The 20199-nt window shown below is 36.1% G+C and overlaps 1 protein-coding gene across 1 annotated transcript; it reads left to right on the top strand.

Annotated features, from left to right (window-relative positions):
• The first annotated feature begins 13781 nt into the window (after positions 1–13781).
• Positions 13782–14914, top strand: LOC133854200 (ethylene-responsive transcription factor 2-like). The gene has a single exon (XM_062290285.1). The coding sequence runs from the start codon at positions 13880–13882 to the stop codon at positions 14714–14716; it is 837 nt and encodes a 278-aa protein (XP_062146269.1). The 5' UTR covers positions 13782–13879; the 3' UTR covers positions 14717–14914.
• The last annotated feature ends 5285 nt before the right edge of the window (positions 14915–20199 follow it).

Genomic DNA, 20199 nt, shown 5'->3' with positions numbered 1-20199 from the left:
CCAATATCATTCCACGCTTCCTGTTGTGCCCTGCGCTTGTCTATTGATACAGGTAGATAGAACTCCTCCTACACATTCAATTTAAGCATTATAGGTTTAAAAACTTCAAGAAAAACATAATCTTAAGTTTAATTCAAATAAATAAATAAATTAGATTCATAAACATACCATCAGCGCATCCCACATAGCCTGCTTAATCTGCTTATCTACCTTCGCCCATTCGTCCCGCATATGAATGTAGGACCCGCTCCTGATAAGCATGCCCTCAACCCGCCTAAAACGGTTGCAGACTCGTCCTACAGGTTGTAGAGCAGCATTGTACTGCAACACAACCTTCTTCCCCCTCGGGAGCACCCAGTTTCTCTCTGGGTCCCTAATCACCTCATAATATATGGTTCCGTCTGGGTTGTACCCTAATGAAAAAAATATACAACATTTAATTAGTTAACACTAAAAAACATAATTATAGAAACAAATTGTAAATTCAATTTTTTTTTCTTTCAAACTTAATATTTATTTTTGGTAACATAATATGAGTTTTAAAGATGTCTAAATATGTACTTACCCATCAACCGAATCTGGTCAATCTGTATGTGTTGGGTCGCTGGGTCGCCTGCGACCTCCTCGCCAACCCCTCCCGCTGGTGGAGGCTGCTGATCATCATCTGAAAGCATATCCTGGGGGCTATCGGGGGCCAACTGATCGGTACCCAACATCGCAACGTCCCCCTCATGGAGAATCTGGCTCCCCCCCAGATCTAGCATCTGACTCTCACTGGAAAGTGGTCCCTAGCTCTCTCCAAATATCGGCCCCTGGCTCTCCCCAGATAAAGGCATCTGGCTCTCTCCAGGCCCTAGGCCCTGACTCGTTGCCGATGCTGGCCTCTGTCTCAACCTCATAATCTGGCCCTGCATCGCTGCCTGTGCTGGCATCTGTCCCAACCCCACAGCCGGCATATGCATCTCCCCGGTCTATGGCAGAGGAAACCTATCATCCTGTGTCTCACTATCAGATCCACATGGCATAGGTCCAGTATATGTATATGGAAAGTACAGCGCATAACCATGTGGCCCCATCCCTTCTCGCACCCACCATCGAGCCACGTTACCTGGTGGGGTGAATCCTATCTGAGATAATGTCGGCAGCTCCGAATATGGAGAACTGGAACATCCAGTTGTGCTGGTTTGCCCGTGATCTGACGTGGGCACGACCACCGTACCCGGCAACAATGGTCTGTAAGCGACATCTGGGTGGTGTGGCCACGGCGCAGTATATAATGCGGTCGAATCTGTGGGCGTGGTCATGGGGGGCACGGGTGGGCGGGGTGCCCGATATGCACAAGGAGGGGGTCTCTGGTCCATCGATAGCTGCAAACAAATGTAGACAAATTAATTAAAATTTGTATTTTATATATTATTAATGAATTTGCAAATTATACAATGAAATTTATGCAAATAAAAAAAAGTGTATTGAGTTCAAGCGAATTGTACCAACAATAAATATATCAATCATTATATCGCGGGAGCTTCAATCGGATCAATGTCGGGCCTGTCGTACTCGAATTCATCATTCGTATCAGGTAGGTCATCAGTGGCTAGTACGAGCGGTACGCACTCATGGTAGGTTGTACCTGCCTCATTACTCCCATCCCCCTGCCCAACGTCGTACACGTTGCGCGGTTTGGTCCTAACTGCACAAACCCAATTTGGGTTCCTTCCATCTTTGACGTAGAATACTTGATCTACCTGAGATGTAAGCACGTACGGCTCGTCCTTCATCAGTTCTCCCTTGTGGACGAGGTGATTGAAGTTGACAAACACTAGGTCATACTCGTCTATTCTGAATCCTCTGTCCATCGTGGGGTCTGTCCAATTGCACTTAAATAGGACATACGTAGTCCTGTCATAGTACTCGACCTCAACTATATCGATTAACTGCCCATAGTATGTTTCGCCTTCAACGGTTGGAACACATACGCCGCTGTTCTGAGTCCTCCTTCCCACATCATGGGCAAGCGTGCAGAACAATTTCTCATTTACCACGTACCTGTTGTACTTGACTGTTGTCTCCTTTAACCCTCAACAACGCATAACCAATTTGTGGCCCAATTCCTCCCTACATTGATCATTCAGACCATCGACTTATGTTATAATTTAAATTATTAAAGATCACATTGGTTAATTACACTGAACACGCATAAATTTTGCCAATTTCAAAATTACCACTATTTCCTTACATAAGCACGGTACCATTCGCAGAACTGCTCATGATGTTGTGCTTCAATAAGAGCCTCCGTAATAAATATATCAAGCATTATATCACGGGAGCTTCAATCGGATCAATGTCGGGCCTGTCGTACTCGAATTCATCATTCGTATCAGGTAGGTCATCAGTGGCTAGTACGAGCGGTACGCACTCATGGTAGGTTGTACCTGCCTCATTACTCTCATCCCCCTGCCCAACGTCGTACACGTTGCGCGGTTTGGTCCTAACTGCACAAACCCAATTTGGGTTCCTTCCATCTTTGACGTAGAATACTTGATCTACCTAAGATGTAAGCACGTACGGCTCGTCCTTCATCAGTTCTCCCTTGTGGACGAGGTGATTGAAGTTGACAAACACTAGGCCATACTCGTCTATTCTGAATCCTCTGTCCATCGTGGGGTCTGCCCAATTGCACTTAAATAGGACGTACGTAGTCCTGTCATAGTACTCGACCTCAACTATATCGATTAACTGCCCGTAGTACGTTTCGCCTTCAACGGTTGGAACACATACGCCGCTGTTCTGAGTCCTCCTTCCCACATCATGGGCAAGCGTGCAGAACAATTTCCCATTTATCACGTATCTGTTGTACTTGACTGTTGTCTCCTTTAACCCTCAACAACGCATAACCAATTTGTGGCCCAATTCCTCCCTACGTTGATCGTTCAGGCCATCGACTTATGTTATAATTTAAATTATTAAAAATCACATTGGTTAATTACACTGAACACGCATAAATTTTGTCAATTTCAAAATTACCACTATTTCCTTACATATGCACGGTACCATTCGCAGAACTGCTCATGATGTTGTGCTTCAATAAGAGCCTCTGTAATGCGACCCCTAGTGCATGATCGCCTAAGCGCGTCTTTGTGCATCCTACATTCAGCGTATACAATTATGTAATAATTGTTATTAATAATTTTATTCGAATTCTGTTAAATATATAAACACTACTTACATCCGCAAATTGTGAAACGCTTCTGAGTTGAACACAATATAACGATGAATCTGGTGCATTGTCAACCGGTTCTGGGTAACTCGCGTGCCCGCCTCCCTTGTATCCATCAGGATTTCTCTGAGGTCTGTTGTAGAATGTTGGTGCGTTATCCAGATACCTTGAACAGAACGTTACCAGCTCGGTCGCTATGTACCCCTCTGCAATGCACCCCTCAGGAGCCGCTTTATTGAGCACAGTAGACTTGAAACTCCCAAGACTCCTGGGGTACACACATACACAACATTTTTTTTGTCGTTAATTAGGGAACCAATTAAATCAAAATATATATATGTATATATTATGCGAAATTTTACCTCTCTACCGGGTACATCCACCTATACTGCACATGTCCGCCGAGTCTACACTCGCGCACAAGATGCACGACCAAGTGGACCATGCTGGTAAAAATCCCTGGAGGAAATACCTGTTCTAGCTTGCACAAAGTGATACAGACGTCACCCTGCAGTCAGTCCATCTCTTCTTGTGATAGCTTGGTTGAGCATATGCCTCTAAAAAATGCAGAAATCTCCATAAGAGGTCTAACAACTTTATTTGGCAATGACTGACGCAATGCAATTGGGAGAAGCTGTTGCATCAGTATGTGGCTATCATGGCTCTTCAACCCGAAAATTGTACGGTCCTTGAGCCGAACACACCGTGAAATGTTCTAGGCGTATCCGTCCGGGACCCTCACATTTCGAAGAACCTTCAGAAAATTTTCTTTGTCTTCCCTAGACATCGTGTGACAGGCAGCGGGAATATACGTCTTACCATTTGCGGCTGTGAACGGATGCAACTTAAGTCTCAACCCCATTTCCTGCAAGTCCAGCTGAGCTGCCAGGTTGTCCTTTGTTTTCCCTTTGATATCCAAAATAGTGCCAAGTATATTATCCACGACATTTTTTTTCTATGTGCATAACATCAAGATTGTGCCGAAGCAAATTGTCTTTCCAATACGGCAATCTGAAAAAAATACTTTTCTTCTTCCACATAACATCATCGGAACTCCCTGCACCCTTCTTCCGCTTCTTCCGTTTCTTCTTCTTACCCGCGTTCTCATCCCCAAATGCAACTCCGTCTAACTGTTGGAAGATCTCATCTCCGCATGGCACATTTGGCGCCCGATCAAATTCTTCAGTACCGTCAAATGTTCTTCTGTTCATCCGCCACAGATGTTCATTTGGCAAGTATCTCCTGTGCCCAATATAGCAAAATTTACATCCGTTCTTTAAATGTTTAGAACGTGTCGATTGCATACAGCAAGGACATGCCTTCACACCCCTGTTAGGTCAACCAGATAAATCTGCATACGCTAGCAAGTCGTTTATTATCCACATCAACTGGGATCGCATATTAAAATTTTTCTTCTTTGAAGCATCAAATGTTCGTACCCCTACATTCCACAGTTCCAGCAACTCATCAATCAATGGCTGAAGGTAAACATCAATATCCATACCTGGTGAGCTCGGTCCAGGGATAACCAGTGACAGGATGAACGACGTATGTTTCATGCACATCCAAGGTGGCAAATTGTACGGCACAAGCATTACGGGCCATGTGCTGTGGGATGTGCTCATGTTCCTAAAAGGATTAAATCCATCTGCTGTCAAACCAAGCCGGACGTTCCTACTGTCTGCCATAAAATCTGGATGTAAAATGTCAAACGATCTCCATGCCTCACCGTCAACCGGGTGCCTCAATACGCCATCCCTAGTGCGGCCTTCTGCATGTCATCTCATATGGGGCGCAGTATGCTCAGACATGAATAACCTCTGTAACCGTGGGATGAGTGGAAACCACCTCAACATCTTAACCGAGCGTTTTTTCCTCGCTGATATGACATCACCATCCTCATCTATATGTGTATCAGCCCTCCACTTAGATTCTCCACATACGGTACATGAATCTAATTCTTTATTGTCTTTCCAGAATAACATACAGTCATTACGGCACGCCGGAATCTTCTCATACCCTAGACCCATAAAACTTAGGAACTTCTTCACCTCATACGTATTAACTGGCAATGTTTCATCGCAAGGAGGCAACAGCTGATTGATAAACTCGAGAATGTCTGAAAATTTTTTGTTACTAATACCTCCAACGCACTTCAAATTGTACATATGTAAAGTAGCACTCAATTTACTATGCCTAGTACCAGGGTGAAGTGGCTTCTCGGCAGTCTTTAACAACTCTTGGTACTTCAATGCGTCCCCGCAAGAGGTTCCTTCGTCAACTTGTTGCGGATCCGTACTGACGGCTTCAGCAACATCGTGCATGCCGAAGGCGTCACGCAACATGGCGTGCATGTCATCATCCTGTTCCAGGGCCCCCCCTGTTCTGTGAATTCACCCTATTCAGTGCTACAGGCAGCGAAATCTGTGCCACTGTGATGACTTGAACGCTGACCACGAACAGCAGATCCGCTTGTGGTCTCACCGTGCATATACCACAAATTGTATCCCGGGTTCATCCCCTTACCTCCTGTCAGGTGGGCAAGAACATAATCTGGAGTGTGACGCTGGTTATTTCGACAATACTTGCATGAGCAGTAAATTTTGCCATCTACAACCGTATAATTACTAACGGCAAATGCCACAAACGCCCTACACCCGTCGTTATACTGTGTCGTACCCCTACGTGCTGACATTCAAGACTTGTCTATATTTCTTTGTATAGGGTTAAGAGACCGAGACAAATCATACTTTTTACAATGTGAACTTGTAAAAAAAGAAAGAACATGGGTTACAATTTTACGGTTATGGTTTTAGGATTTACGGTTTAGGGTTCTGGTTTTTGTAATTTTTTTTTTTTTAAGGGTTTAGGGTTTAAGGTTCATGGTTAGGGTTTTTGGATGCAACATAAGGGTTTAGGTTTTATTTTTTTATTTATATTTTTTGAAGGGTTTAGGATTAGGGTTAGGGTTTAGGGTTTACTTTTTTATTTATATTTTTTTTAAGGGTTTAGGGTTTTTTTTCTTAAGGGTTAGGGTTTACGTGTTTTTTTTTTTTTTTTTTTTTTGAAGGGTTTAGAGTTAGGGTTTTGGTTTTTTCTTAAGGGTTTAGGGTTTAGGGTTAGGTATTTTTTTTTTTCTTTAGGGTTTAGGGTTAGGGTTTTTGTTTTTTCTTACGGGTTTAGGGTTTTGTTTTTAAGGATTTAGGGTTTAGGATTAGGGTTTTTTTTTTTTCTTAAGGGTTTAGAGTGTTTGATTATAAGGGTTTAGGGTTTAGGTTTTTTTTCTTAAGGATTTAGGGTTAGGGTTTTTGTTTTTTCTTAAGGGTTTATGGTTTTTGTAATTCCTTTTTTTTTAAGGGTTTATAGTTTTTTGGGTTTTTTTTTAGTGTTTAAGGTTTAGGGTTAGGGTTTTTTTTCTTTTTCTTATAGGTTTAGGGTGTTTGTATTTTTTTAGGGTTTAGGGTTAGGATTTTTGTTTTTTCTTGCGGGTTTAAGGTTTTGTTTTTAAGGGTTTAGGGTTTAGGATTAGGGTTTTTTTTTTTCTTCTTATAGGTTTAGGGTTAGGGTTAGGATTTTTGTTTTTTCTTACGGGTTTAGGGTTTTTGATTTTATTTTTATTTTTTGAAGGGTTCAGGGTTAATTTTTTTATTTATATTTTTTGAAGGGTTTAGGGTTTTTGTATTTTTATTTTAGGGTTTAGGATTAGGGTTTTTGTTTTTTTCTTAAGGGTTTATGGTTTTTGTAAGGGTTTTTTAATTTTTTTCCTTAGGGTTTAAGGTTTAGGGTTTAGGGTTTAGACCTTTGTTATGAATTGCTCAATAACATGTATTATTGTAAATGGTAGACAGTAGCAAATTTGTTTCAAATTTGTTTTTGTTTTATTGATTATAATTATTGAGGTTAATTTTCGTTGAAATCGTTGGGTGCGATCATTTTATTATTAAATGAGGGAAAGTTTGTTTGAAAATCATTTTTGTAACAATTTGTCAAAAAGGATAATAGCAACACAAATGTACAATTAAATTATGTTATTATTTTTGTAGGGAAAAATGCTGAAATAGAGTGTACAGCATGGTTTTGAAATTTGATTTTAAACAATTTCACAATTTATTTTAAGGTGATTTTGTATATGTGAACTATTTTTAGAATTCATTTTTTCATATTAGGATTTTTTTATGAATTTGTATATGTCGACCATATGTAAAATGCATATATTGATTTTATGTTGCTTTTTTAAATTTTGTTGTTAAGGCGAATTATACTGAATGCTTAGAAAAAATAATTGTGATTAACACACCAACGTTTAAAGTGACAAAATGATATTGTAAATTTTATAATACGAATAATGAAGTAAAAAGTGGACAGTCAATTTGTAATCGTTGGTTTCTCATGCAAAACCATATTCGTAGTACAGTAAAATATATCAAAAAAAAGACAAAAAAAATGTTCGCATATTTCACATGCAAAACCACAAAAAAACTAAAAAAAACAACACAACAATATATATACAAACCCAACAAAATCAGTAGCATTGCATGGGGAAAAAAAACTGTCCAGTATTAATTGCTAAATCCACGTTTATTATAGCAAAAAAATAAATGACAAAAATAAGGGAAAATTACTCACAATTTATGCTCCTTATATTTGTTGTGGTGTAATTTATGCTTCTTAAGGATTTTGTACCTGCATTGTTGGAAGAAAAAAAATTAAGAAAACAAAAGAAAAACACAAGTCAGAGAGAGAGAGAAAGGTCCGGACCTGAAGCTCACCGGAGTGTTTGGAGCCGACCGGAGTTCAGAGAGAGAGAGAGGGAGAGATGTAGAGAGAGAGAGAGAGCAACAAATATAGAGAGAGATAAAGACAGACAGAGAGAGGGAGACTTTGTTATAATGGCCGGTACTGTTTGGGTTAGAGATGATGAAATGGCCGGTCGGAGTTAAGGGCCGGTACTGTTTGGGTTAGAGAGAGAGAGAGAGAGAGAGTGAGCTGGCCGGAGGTGCTTTGACGGAGAGGGATCTAGCCGGACGTGCGGAGGTCGGTGAGGTGGCCGGTGACGTCGACGGAGAGGGAGAGAGAGAGTGAGGGTGAAAGAGAGACAGTAAGAGTAAGAGAGAGAGATATGATCGATGGGTAGCTTCCTCTGGAAGCTACCCACATTTAATTTTTTTTTTTTAAAAAAAAAAATAATAATAATTTTAAAGAAATGGCCAGGTGGTGCGTGGGAATTGTCCCGCGCTGTGCACCTGGCCAAATGTTGGCCATGAGGCAGGTGGCCACGTGGCCAATTAGGAACGTGTACTAATATACACGTCCCTAATGGGAGACGCTACACGTCTCCAATTGTAAAATTGATTTTTAATTTTTTAATAAAAAGTAAAAATTATACATATAAATATATAAACCCTAACCCGACCATAAGTGTACGTATATACTATACTATATATGTACATAAACCCTAACCCTAGGTATATTTAATATATATGTACATAAACCCTAACCCTAAGTGTATATACTATATATAGCTATAAACCCTAACCGTAAGTGTATGTACTATATATGTACATAAACTCTAACCCTATGTGTATGTATTATATATGTACATAAACCCTAAGTGTATATACTATATATAACTATAAACTCTAACCCTAAGTGTATATACTATATATAGCCAGAAATAATAAACGTAAGTGTATGTACTATATATAGCCATAAACTCTAACCCTAAGTGTATGTACTATATATAGTTATAAACTCTAACCGTAAATGTATGTACTATATATGTACATAAACCCTAACCATAGGTGTATGTATTATATATGTACATAAACCCTAAGTGTATGTACTATATATAACTATAAACTCTAACCGTAAGTGTATGTACTATATATGTACATAAACCCTAACCCTAGGTATATTTAATATATATGTACATAAACCCTCACCCTAAGTGTATGTACTATATATAGCTATAAACCCTAACCGTAAGTGTATGTACTATAGATAACTATAAACCCTAACCCAAATTGTATGTACTATATATATCTATAAACCCTAACCATAAGTGTATGTACTATATATAGTCATAAATCCCTAACCCTAAGTGTATATACTATATATAGCGATAAACCCTAACCATAAGTATATATATTATATATAGCTATAAACCCTAACCCTAAGTGTATATACTCTATATATCGATAAACCCTAACCCTAAGTATATATACTATATAGCTATATAGTTATAAATCCTAACCCTAAGTGTATATACTATATATAGCCATAAACCCTAACCCTAAGTGTATGTACTATATATAGCCATTGACCTAATTAAATGTATATACTATATATAGCTATAAGCCCTAAGTGTAAATATTATATATAGTTATAAACTTTAATCCTAAGTGTATATACTATATATATCGATAAACCCTAACCCTAAGTATATATACTATATATAGCTATAAACCCTAGCCCTAAGTGTATAAATACTATATATAGCCATAAACCCTAACCCTAAGTGTATTTATTATATATATATTGCCATAAACCCTAATTTGTATGTTTTATATATAGCCATAAACCCTAAGTGTATGTACCATATAAGGGACTAAACCATAAGTATTTAATTTATTATGTAGCACGGAACCCTCAAAAGAACTGCATTTACTATATATAGCCATAAATAGCAAGGTTAGGGTATATATATACAAGTCATTATAAATGTATATAGTTTCTAAACCGTTTACATGCATGCATATCTATATATATAGTATTAATTATAGGTTTTTTTAACTTTGTTATGTTTTAAATTTTTATTTTTTGTTTCTAAACGTAGATGGTGTACAAAACTAAACCCTAATTTGAACTATTTGGTTTAATTATATATATATAGCACCAAATTTGGTTTAATTATGCATATAGTACAATATGTAAATTAGGTTAGGGTTTACGTACTTATCAGTATACCATATATATATAAATAAGGAACCTAAAAAACATAAACTCCAAATATAGAATTTACATATAGCATATAGTTTTAAAACCTAACTTTATGTGTATATGCTATGTACACCGTAATTTCACAAATTTATATAGTTAATAAGATAAGGAGTTTTTTTTTTTTTTTTTTTTTTAAAAAAAAAAAAAAATGAACACAAAACAAATTTATTTTTTTTAATATATATTTGGAAAAAAAAAAAAAAAAAAACAGTTGGCCACGTGTAATAATACACGTGTCCAATTGGGGTGTTTATACAACTAGCCACGCTGTCAAAAAGACACGTGGCTAATTGGACACGTGTCTACAGTAACCGGTACTGTAGACACGCGTCCAATTGTAGGGTTTTTTGTAGTGTTCCAACCCTTTTTCGGTTGAGGGTGAAGGAGTAATAATCTTTGCTTAATGAGGCGTGACCCCCAGCCGATTGAGCTACATCTCGAGGAGGACCCCGCCCTTAATCTGTTAAAACAATTTTTCATTTCTTCTAAAAATATCGGACCATTAAGGCATCCACCTAATTAAGTTATTCTTTTCTTGAAGTGTTTCTTTTCTCCGACCAATGCGCTTGGCTTAATGGATGTTTTGGGCTCAGATGGAGGGGCCCAATATTGGATGAGATTATTATCGAGTACACCATTATTAATTTAATTTAAGGCCGACATTAGCCCTCATGTCATGCTTTTGGATTTTATATAGTAATTAAATTTGCTTAGATGATTTTCAAAAAAAAAATTTGCTTAGATGATCTTCAAAATCTCGAAGTTTGATCAAATGATAGTAATAATCTTAATTAGATTAAACCATTGACGACAAAGAACAGAGTCTGGATAGCTTATACAAATACCAAACGTAATCTTAATTCAAAGGTTATATATATATATATATATATATTAAAAAATATAGCCATATTGTTTGATTGGAATTCCATTCAACAACAACAAAAGAAACCAATAAAATATACAACAAAAAAAAAAAGATAAAAGAAAAAAAAGAAAGATAATATAGAAAAGTCTAATTAAGCACGTTTTGATTATTTTTTTTCAAAAGTTGTATGCAAGTTGTTGTGGGACCCTTTTATTATATTGTCGTTTAGTAAGAGGTTACTCAAACATTGCGGTGCTGCGCACGAGCTGTTGGTTGGCACGAGTGGTCATTTAGTATATTTTGGTTTCTAATAATAGAAAGGAGAATTTTCAGCAGTCAAAAGTTATATACGACCAATATGGTCTTGGTCAACTTTTATGGTTCTTATTGCTTTGACATGTCGTTTTATTTCTCCTAGGAAAAATCTAATTCTCTATATTTGAGATTGTAATTTCTTCCATCAATATAATTTAGGGATTGTGATTTTAAACTAAATAGTGTAAAATTTATTATTTGAGATATGTGTTTTTAAAAAATTACGATTTAAATACGAAAAAAAAAAAAATTTGTTTTCAAACCTAAAACAATTTGGGACATTTTTAAAGGTCGAACTGCGATTTTATTAAATGCTAAACTGTAATTTTAATAATTTATTTTTTAAATCTTATGTTTTAAAATTGTTATTTTTACATAACATATTTTGAAATTGCAAACGGACCCTAAAAATAAATGGTTTCAATTGTGTTATATAAATATTAAGGAAATAAAACAAAATAAAAACTCGAAGAAGCTAACAGTCGAACCAATCCACCCTTTAGATGGTCAATTGTTCCCTTAAAAGTGGCCAACTACCTCTCATTCTTTGAGAAAGTGGTCACCACCTTAATTTGGATCGACTCGATAGAATTTGAGGTTTAAGGTGAAAATTTAAATAAGACATTTTATTATATTTAAATATTAACAGAATAATATTTATTTTAATTTCTATTATTTATTTATTTTATCTAAAAAGATTCATCTCTTTTTATGAATACAAAATTACTAATTAAGTTTTACGAATTTTCTTGTTCATTTGTGAGATTTTTACCTAAATTCTCTGTTATGTTTTTGTTTATTTCTAGTAGCAAATTTATCTAGAGATGATTTTCGAGATTCAATTGAGTTTTCTACTATTTTCTTTTCTGAAAGAAAAATTATATATATATATATATATATATATATATATATATATATATTTCATATCCGTATGCATATTATTTACAAACAAAATAAATGTTATCTATAGCATAGAATAGAAGTATATTATGAAAGAGCAAAATGGTCTCGATGCAACCTTAAGAGGTCACACGCACCTCATTTCTGTCCAAAGAGACGGACAACATGGACAAAAGGTACTATTTACCAAAATTGGCTGGCCCTAAAAAAACTTAATCATTTAATCAACACTTTAACAAATGTTATAAGAAGTCGTGAATTGCTAGTAATTCGAACAACAAACATTAAAGTCTCCTTATATGACTCATTTATCTGAACAAATCTCGAGTATTCTACTTGTTTGTTGAGGGTAAGTAGGTCCTATACAAACTTTCTCACATTAATCTGAATTACAAGCAATCCTCTAGATACGTGGCAATTCGGGTTAACAAACACAAAAATTTCCTTATAAAATTCGTCTTTATGAACAAATGTCAAAAATTCTACAAGATTGAAGAAATGGTAAGTCGTGTACAAACTATATCACATCAGGCTGAATATCTAAACAAATTCCTCCGGGAAAGTGACCGAGAGAGTGACTCACCTTCCTTCCCTGAAACCACACAAAAGAAAGAGTGTGCAAATTGAACAACGTGGGGACCCACTGACACCCACATATCTCTCATTGGCCTATTGACTTTGTTGGACATATTATCCAAACAAAAATAATGTTTTTTTTCCAATAAATGTCCAGGACCGATGTATCCATGACCATCCACAAACACCTTTTCCTCGCCCCACCCACCGATTCTTCGCCGTCGTTTTTTCTTTTTATCCCATTATTTTATTTTATTTTATTTTATTTTTAAAAAAAAATCTTTGAAATACGATTCAAAGTTGTTGAATCTCTTTTTTAATTATACCTTTTAAAAACTGTATCTTTGAAATCATGGAATAAAGTTAAGGATCCAATTTTTTTTTTTAAAAAAAAAAAAATCATTGATCATTTTGTAATGAAAAAATGCAATTAATTAACAAATTAATCAAACTCAAGTTAAAATTAAGCTCTTTTTATGCGTCAAACTTGTAGAAATTAATTAACAGATTAATTCTGACGAATATAACCTCAAAACAATCTAAATTTTGTTTACTTAAAAAAAAAAATAAAAAAATAAATGGCGATTAATTGGCGGACGAGTTGATGAAGAAAGAGTTGATAAAGCGACAGGCAACAATTTGGCTGCTGCGGTAAGACCCGTGACGTCATAGCGTTCCCATTCATTAAAGAATTCCACAAATAACAATAAAATCACGTGTTTAATGCGGTTTCCCACTTGCTCAACTCTTGAACCTTCGGAGAAACTCTGAACCACAAGGAAAATCCGCACCAACACCTTTTTAATATTACTAAAATGCACACATCCAATTAAATTAAATTAAATAAATAAAAGCAAAAATGTGGATATCGCCAAGTGCATGAACCTCTTCCCCTATAAAATACCTCCCACTTCTCCAATCCACAGAGAGAAATCTTCAACACTCCTCATAAATCTTTCTTCACTCTATAATCCGAAACCGAAATTCCATTTATCGGATACAGAAAAATGTTCGGACAGAGTACAGCCCAGTCCGATTTTGCCCTTCTCGAATCCATTACAAGGCATTTGCTTGGGGAATCCGAGAGTCGACTCGGTGCTCAAGTACCCGGTTGCGGCAATAACCAGATCTTCTGCCGGAGCTCCAGTTTCGGCAGCTTGTACCCTTGCCTCACCGACACCTGGGGCGAATTGCCGTTGAAGGAGGACGATTCGGAGGACATGGTTCTCTACGGCGTGCTCCGCGACGCCGTCAACGAGGGTTGGGTCCCATCACTCGCTCCGGGATCCACTGAACGTTGCGATTTCGAGTTTTCGAACGCAACCGTGAAATCCGAACCCGAACTCTTAACCGCGGTGAAATCGGAGCACGAAAGCTTACCTCCGGTGGTGAACAGGTTGCCTGAGGCTGCGCCGGTGAAGAAGGAGGTGGCGGCTGCGGTCGTTCCGTCGAAGGGGAAGCATTACAGGGGTGTGCGGCAACGGCCTTGGGGGAAGTTCGCGGCTGAGATCCGGGACCCGGCTAAGAACGGCCAGCGGGTCTGGCTGGGAACGTTCGAGACGGCTGAGGACGCCGCGTTGGCTTACGACCGAGCCGCCTACCGCATGCGCGGCTCCCGTGCCTTGCTCAACTTCCCGCTCCGGGTGAACTCCGGCGAGCCCGATCCGGTGAGAGTCACGTCGAAACGGTCGTCGCCGGAGCCTTCCTCATCTGTGGAGAGCGGGTCGCCGAAGCGGCTGAAGAAGGCTGACGGCTCGGCGGCTCAGGCGCAAGCCGGGTTGCAAGTGGGTCACCAAGTGGCTTCGTGTCCCCATGGGCAACAAATAGTGGTTAGCCAATGCTGACAGAGGAGGGGGCACTTCAGAATTTTCGACAGGCACACTGTAATATCTTGGGCCAAGCATATTGGGCTATTGGGCTATCCCCAAAATTTTGGAAAATGTCTGGGAGAAAAATGAAAATAATAAAAAAAGAGTGGGTGTAATGTATAAGAGAAATAGGTAGGGTTGTTTGGATATGTGAATACGAACGAGATTTGTTTATTTTTTTGGGTAAGGTTTCTATAGAAATGGAAGACTTTCGCTTTCCCTTTGGTCCGTGATTCAGAAAGCAGTTTCCCCTTCACATTGAGATTACCATTTCATCTTTGCTATCATTCCCTTGCGAAAGAATCCTAAAGCCTGGACTAGCACTCCCTCTTAAAGTTTATCTATATGGTACTGGCGGACAGGGCGGACGGATATTAATTGCTCGTATATGTTATTTGTAACTATTTATTATTCGTTATTCGCATATGCGTATACGATTAGAAAAAATTACTATCTATATATGTGAATGCAATGATGATTTTATGGTATTCAAATGCGGTTAATTGTATACTCTTTATTTATATATATATTCATCAAAACAACGTTATAATATCAAAAAGATGTCGTTTTTTATTAGGTATATGTTATATTTATATTGTTTTAAGTTTTTTTCTTCACTATTCGCTCATTCGCTTCGCCAGTTTAGCGTAATGTTATCAGAGTCCAAAGTTGTCATCGTTTGATCTGTAAAACTCACACGTAAGTCATACAGATTTAATGATTGATTTAAAAAATAGATATACAATAAATGCTTATAAGACGTAAAAATATCATTTTTGTTTATAAAATTGGGTTATATATATTTCTTCTCCGCATCACATTTCAAAAGCATAATTCGCTTTACGTCAAGCATATACTAAAAACTACCCTTTCAATCTACCAAACACAAAAATCTCCTTATGAAAAGATTTTGAGAGTAAAAGGCAATATTTTTCATATGTTTTATTTATTTGGTCATATTGGTAGTTGTAGGGATGCGGACGGGACAAGACTTAATTGGGTTTGAAGTATTAGTATTTAATTTTAAATTTTTTTTTAAAATTTCAAATAGTCAAGAAAATTAATATTGGAGCTGTATGGCAACAAAACGTAAAATTTTTAATTTCTTTTGCACTTCTCCCAAAAAAATCAAATTAAAAACATTTTAAATTTTTTTACACATTTTATATCACATCAATAATTTTTTATTATTATTCAAATAAAAAAAACTTACTACAAAATAAAAATTTTTTCACTTTTCCATAAAACATTCACAAATTTTATATCACATCAATCATTTCTTACTACTATTTAAATAAATATTCAATTTCACAATTACTTACCAAACAACTCCATTATAATTTAATAAATGGGTTTGGCTCAAAATAAGTTAAATTAGGAATAAGTTTATTCATACTATTTAGCGGGTTTGACCCAAAATTAGTTAACTTAGGGTTATGGTTTAGACAATAAATCTAGTTTAGTGTGTTTTTGTACTATAATAAATAGATAGTGGAATTTGATGAATAAGCAAACTTTTTTTGAGGGGTGACTCTTCTTTTCATAGGTAAAATCATACCAAACCCTATTGTTAGTCAATAAGATTTTAGTTCAACTTGAAAGTCTCATCATTGTTTAGTGAGACTCTGTTCGACGTGTGAGTTATCTATATTGTTTTTGTTCTTTATATCCATCCTACATCAATTTGGTTATGTTCTACCTTTTATTTTTTATTCTTAAAATAAAATAAAAAATTAACAAAAAAAAAAAACACAAAAAACTTTTAAAACCACAATAATAATTTTCACTTTTACATCACATTATAATACTTACCCAAAAAAAAAAAAAAAAAAAAAAAAAAAAAAAAAAAAACCTCATTTTTGTCATGTTGTTAAAGTCGAATTCAACAATACAATGTTTTTAGGGTAATACTACTTTTAATTAACTAACACTATTTTTTTTTTTTTTTTAAAAAAAAAAAAAAGTGACAGAATATAAAAAACCGTGGGATATGAAGCTAGTGTGAAAAGTTTGTATTACTTATTTGGAAATTTTTTTAGCTTTTTTGAATTTTTAGTTTTTTATTATTTGATTAAGGGTATTTTCCTAATTTAAAAAACATTGACATTTTTTTATATTTATGAGAGACATTATTAATTGGGTGGTGAGACATGATACATGCACATGCACATGCAATAGGCTCCTCCCCAGTTAAAATTTAGTTGAGTTTCAACTGAAGATAAGCCAATTAGTTGTAAGTAAGGGTATTTTGATAATTTCACAGTGTAAAATTACCAAAATACTCCTATGTATAACTAACTGGTTCCTCTCCAGTTGAGTTCAACTAGAGAGGATCGAGCTCTCATGCACATCTTTTCTATATATTTTGTATATCACTTTTTTAAATCAACTATTAAATTTGTAGGATCCAAATGAGGATCTTTTTGTGTTCTACAAATTAAATGATTTATTTAAAAAAGTTATGTATAAAATATATACAAGTGATATACGAAAATCATTTCTCTTTAGTGGTAATTGAGCATTAGTTTGAAAGGTACGTGAAATTTATCATACTTATTTTATTAAATTCGTGAATTTTCAGGGGTCAAATTTTCAAACCTGTCCTTGAATGCAATATTTAGGAGACAACTGCCCAACGAATCCGGTTGCGTCAACCTGACAAGTAGTATGAGTAAAGACAGTCGTGCGGTCCAAAAAAACAAATTATCCATACCTTTGACTTTGAAAATTTGACTTTGACTTTCTTCAACATTTTAAAAAAAAAAAACTGGAGCACTCACACGTGGGTTCTCATCTGAAGCAAGAAAATCAACGATTAATGGTCAAAGTGTTAATATAATAATAATAATAATAATAATAATAATAATAATAATAATAATAATGGAGAAATTAATCAATCATTGTTAAGTTGTTAATACTGTCTTAAAACAAAACTCTTGCCGCATCTCGCCGCATCATGACTAAGGATCTGTTTGAATTTGTAATTTAAAAATAGTAATCTTAAAATAAACTATAATGGTCCAAGATCACGCTTAACGTTTTCTGTATGCAGCCAATTAATGGGGGAATTAAAGCAATGGTATTTTGCTCAAAAAGCCTTAAAATTAAGGGTTAAATCCTTCTCACCTACTTGTTGTTTAACGGATTTTTTTTTTTTTAAAAAAAAAAAAAGTATTGTCAATGTTACGTGTAGATATATGATAAATGCAGTTAATATTTTAATTTACAATTTTTTCAATAATTTAATAGTATGCCACATCAAGTCATATTATAATATGACACGTGTTCCATATACCACATCATATGTCCAGTTGAGCTGAATTTAATTCGCATTAGTGACACGTTATAGCCACATGTTAATTTTGAAACCACGTCAGCACCACATCAATTAAACAATTACCCAAATTGATTTATCTTTCTCGATTTTCCATTTTTTTCACATGAACCCTAGTTTTTCCTTTTATCCCCAAATAGCGCAAACAAGTCAAAGCAAATTTCAGTTTTTCCATCGCACGACCGAAAACGCACAAGAAATTGGACTGGCATCTAGTCGCATATGGGATTTTGATCCAAAGGAAGGATCTCGCGGCATAGATAATGTTTGTTAATTCTGTTAATTCTAATTTGATATCTTTAAAAAATAGAATGACTTCTAATTTGTTCTATGTGTGTACACAACGTGTACCAAAATATTGTAAATGCGGAATTTAAAGAACACAAATATTTTGTTAACGAAGTAGAAACTCAATGAAGAGAAAAATCACTACAGGGCAGCCAAACTCAGAAAATCTACTATTAGAAGACAAAGCTAGTACATAGACAGTAACATTCACATACCCGATGCAGCGATCATATCTAACACTTTGACACGTAATTCAATGTAAACGCCTCCTAACCAAGGGATCCTCCCTAAGATAGACTTCAATAACAAGCACATAACAGCAACGACTTGAAAGCTAGCGGATCTTCACAATTTCTCCCTAAAATATACTCTCTAAACTATGAAGAATTCAATACCAAATTCTGTAACTAATACATGCCTAGTGGCCTCTATATATAGGCTCAACAAACCTAAATTGAGTCTGGAACGAATTTCACTAGGTAGGGTCCGGATGGTAGCTAAAAGCGTCCGGATGGACAACTGTGCAACCGGCTTTCCATAACGCACTTCATGCAATACCATATCGGGACCGCTTCCGGACGGTGTTGCCCTAGCGTCCGGATGGTTGTACATCTACTGCACGTAATGTCCATAATAAGGACTAGTATTTGGATGGTGTTGCCCTGACATCCGGACAATTGCAATTCTTCTCCACGTCTTGCCTTATCAAGAATAGCGTCCGGATGGTTGCAGTTGTCTTCCCATATCTGTGTCTGCGAAAAAAATTATTTTACTTGTCAAACACTGATGAGCGTTCGGACGCATTGCTGAGACGTCCGGACGGATCCAATCTTAAACAGTTTGAAACTTCTGGACACTGATGGGCATCTGGATGGTATTGCCACGTCGTCCAGACAGATGTTGTTGACTGATGAGAGTTCGGAAGTTATACTGGCTGTTTGGATGGATACTTGAGATCCGACTTCTTTGACCTGAAATTTGCACAGAATCTTCTTTGAACTTTTTGAAGCACATTTCTGAAATGAAGACTTTGGAATAAACGACATCTTTGATAAAATGACAACATTACATAAAAGTGGTTTTATCAAATAGAATGCAGCCAATCACATACTAACAATCTTCATATCTTGATTTTTTTTTCTTTTTTAGGTATATGAAATAATAGGCTAAATTTTTTTATGCGGACTTCGAAGGCCAATGTCCTACTGACATAACATGTTGACGTTGATAGATCACACATGGCATCTGGCTTGACACATGGCATGATGAGACACTGAATTTTTTTTGCTTATGTGGCGGATGGCGTGGCAAGCCTGCCGCTCGATTCTACTGACATTGTAAGCTAATTTGAACGAGAAGGCTAAATACTTCCTAAATGTTAAGTTTTTCTCAAATTTTCATATTTTTACTTGGCTTATATTTTAATATATCCTTTCTATTACGTGTATTATAGTATCCAAACCAATTGAGAAGACATCTAGTTAGAAGTGACCTAATGAAGTTCAACTACCACATAGTAGTAGTTTTGAACTACATCACAATTAGCTCAAACTATAAGTCCACACCTCACCCAAAGGCACTAATATCGTGAGTAGTACACGAAATCCTACAATGAGTCCAAGCGATAACCATATCAGTGTTATTATGCAAAAAGATGGCATCTGCCTTGAGGTCCTTCTTACTCAAATCCTTGTTGGGCTCTCTATAAAATATATATGTTTAACAAGTAGAAAATATAAAGTGGAAGTCCATGATTAAGTGAATAGATTACGCGTAAAACAAACTTATGCAGTGAACCCAATAATTTTTGGGACATAAGAGTAAAATCACACATGCA

This window comes from Alnus glutinosa, chromosome 13 (assembly GCF_958979055.1).
Source record: "Alnus glutinosa chromosome 13, dhAlnGlut1.1, whole genome shotgun sequence".
Taxonomy (NCBI): domain Eukaryota; kingdom Viridiplantae; phylum Streptophyta; class Magnoliopsida; order Fagales; family Betulaceae; genus Alnus; species Alnus glutinosa.
Note: the sequence above shows the minus strand (reverse complement) of the source record. Positions and strands in the feature narration are given on the sequence as shown.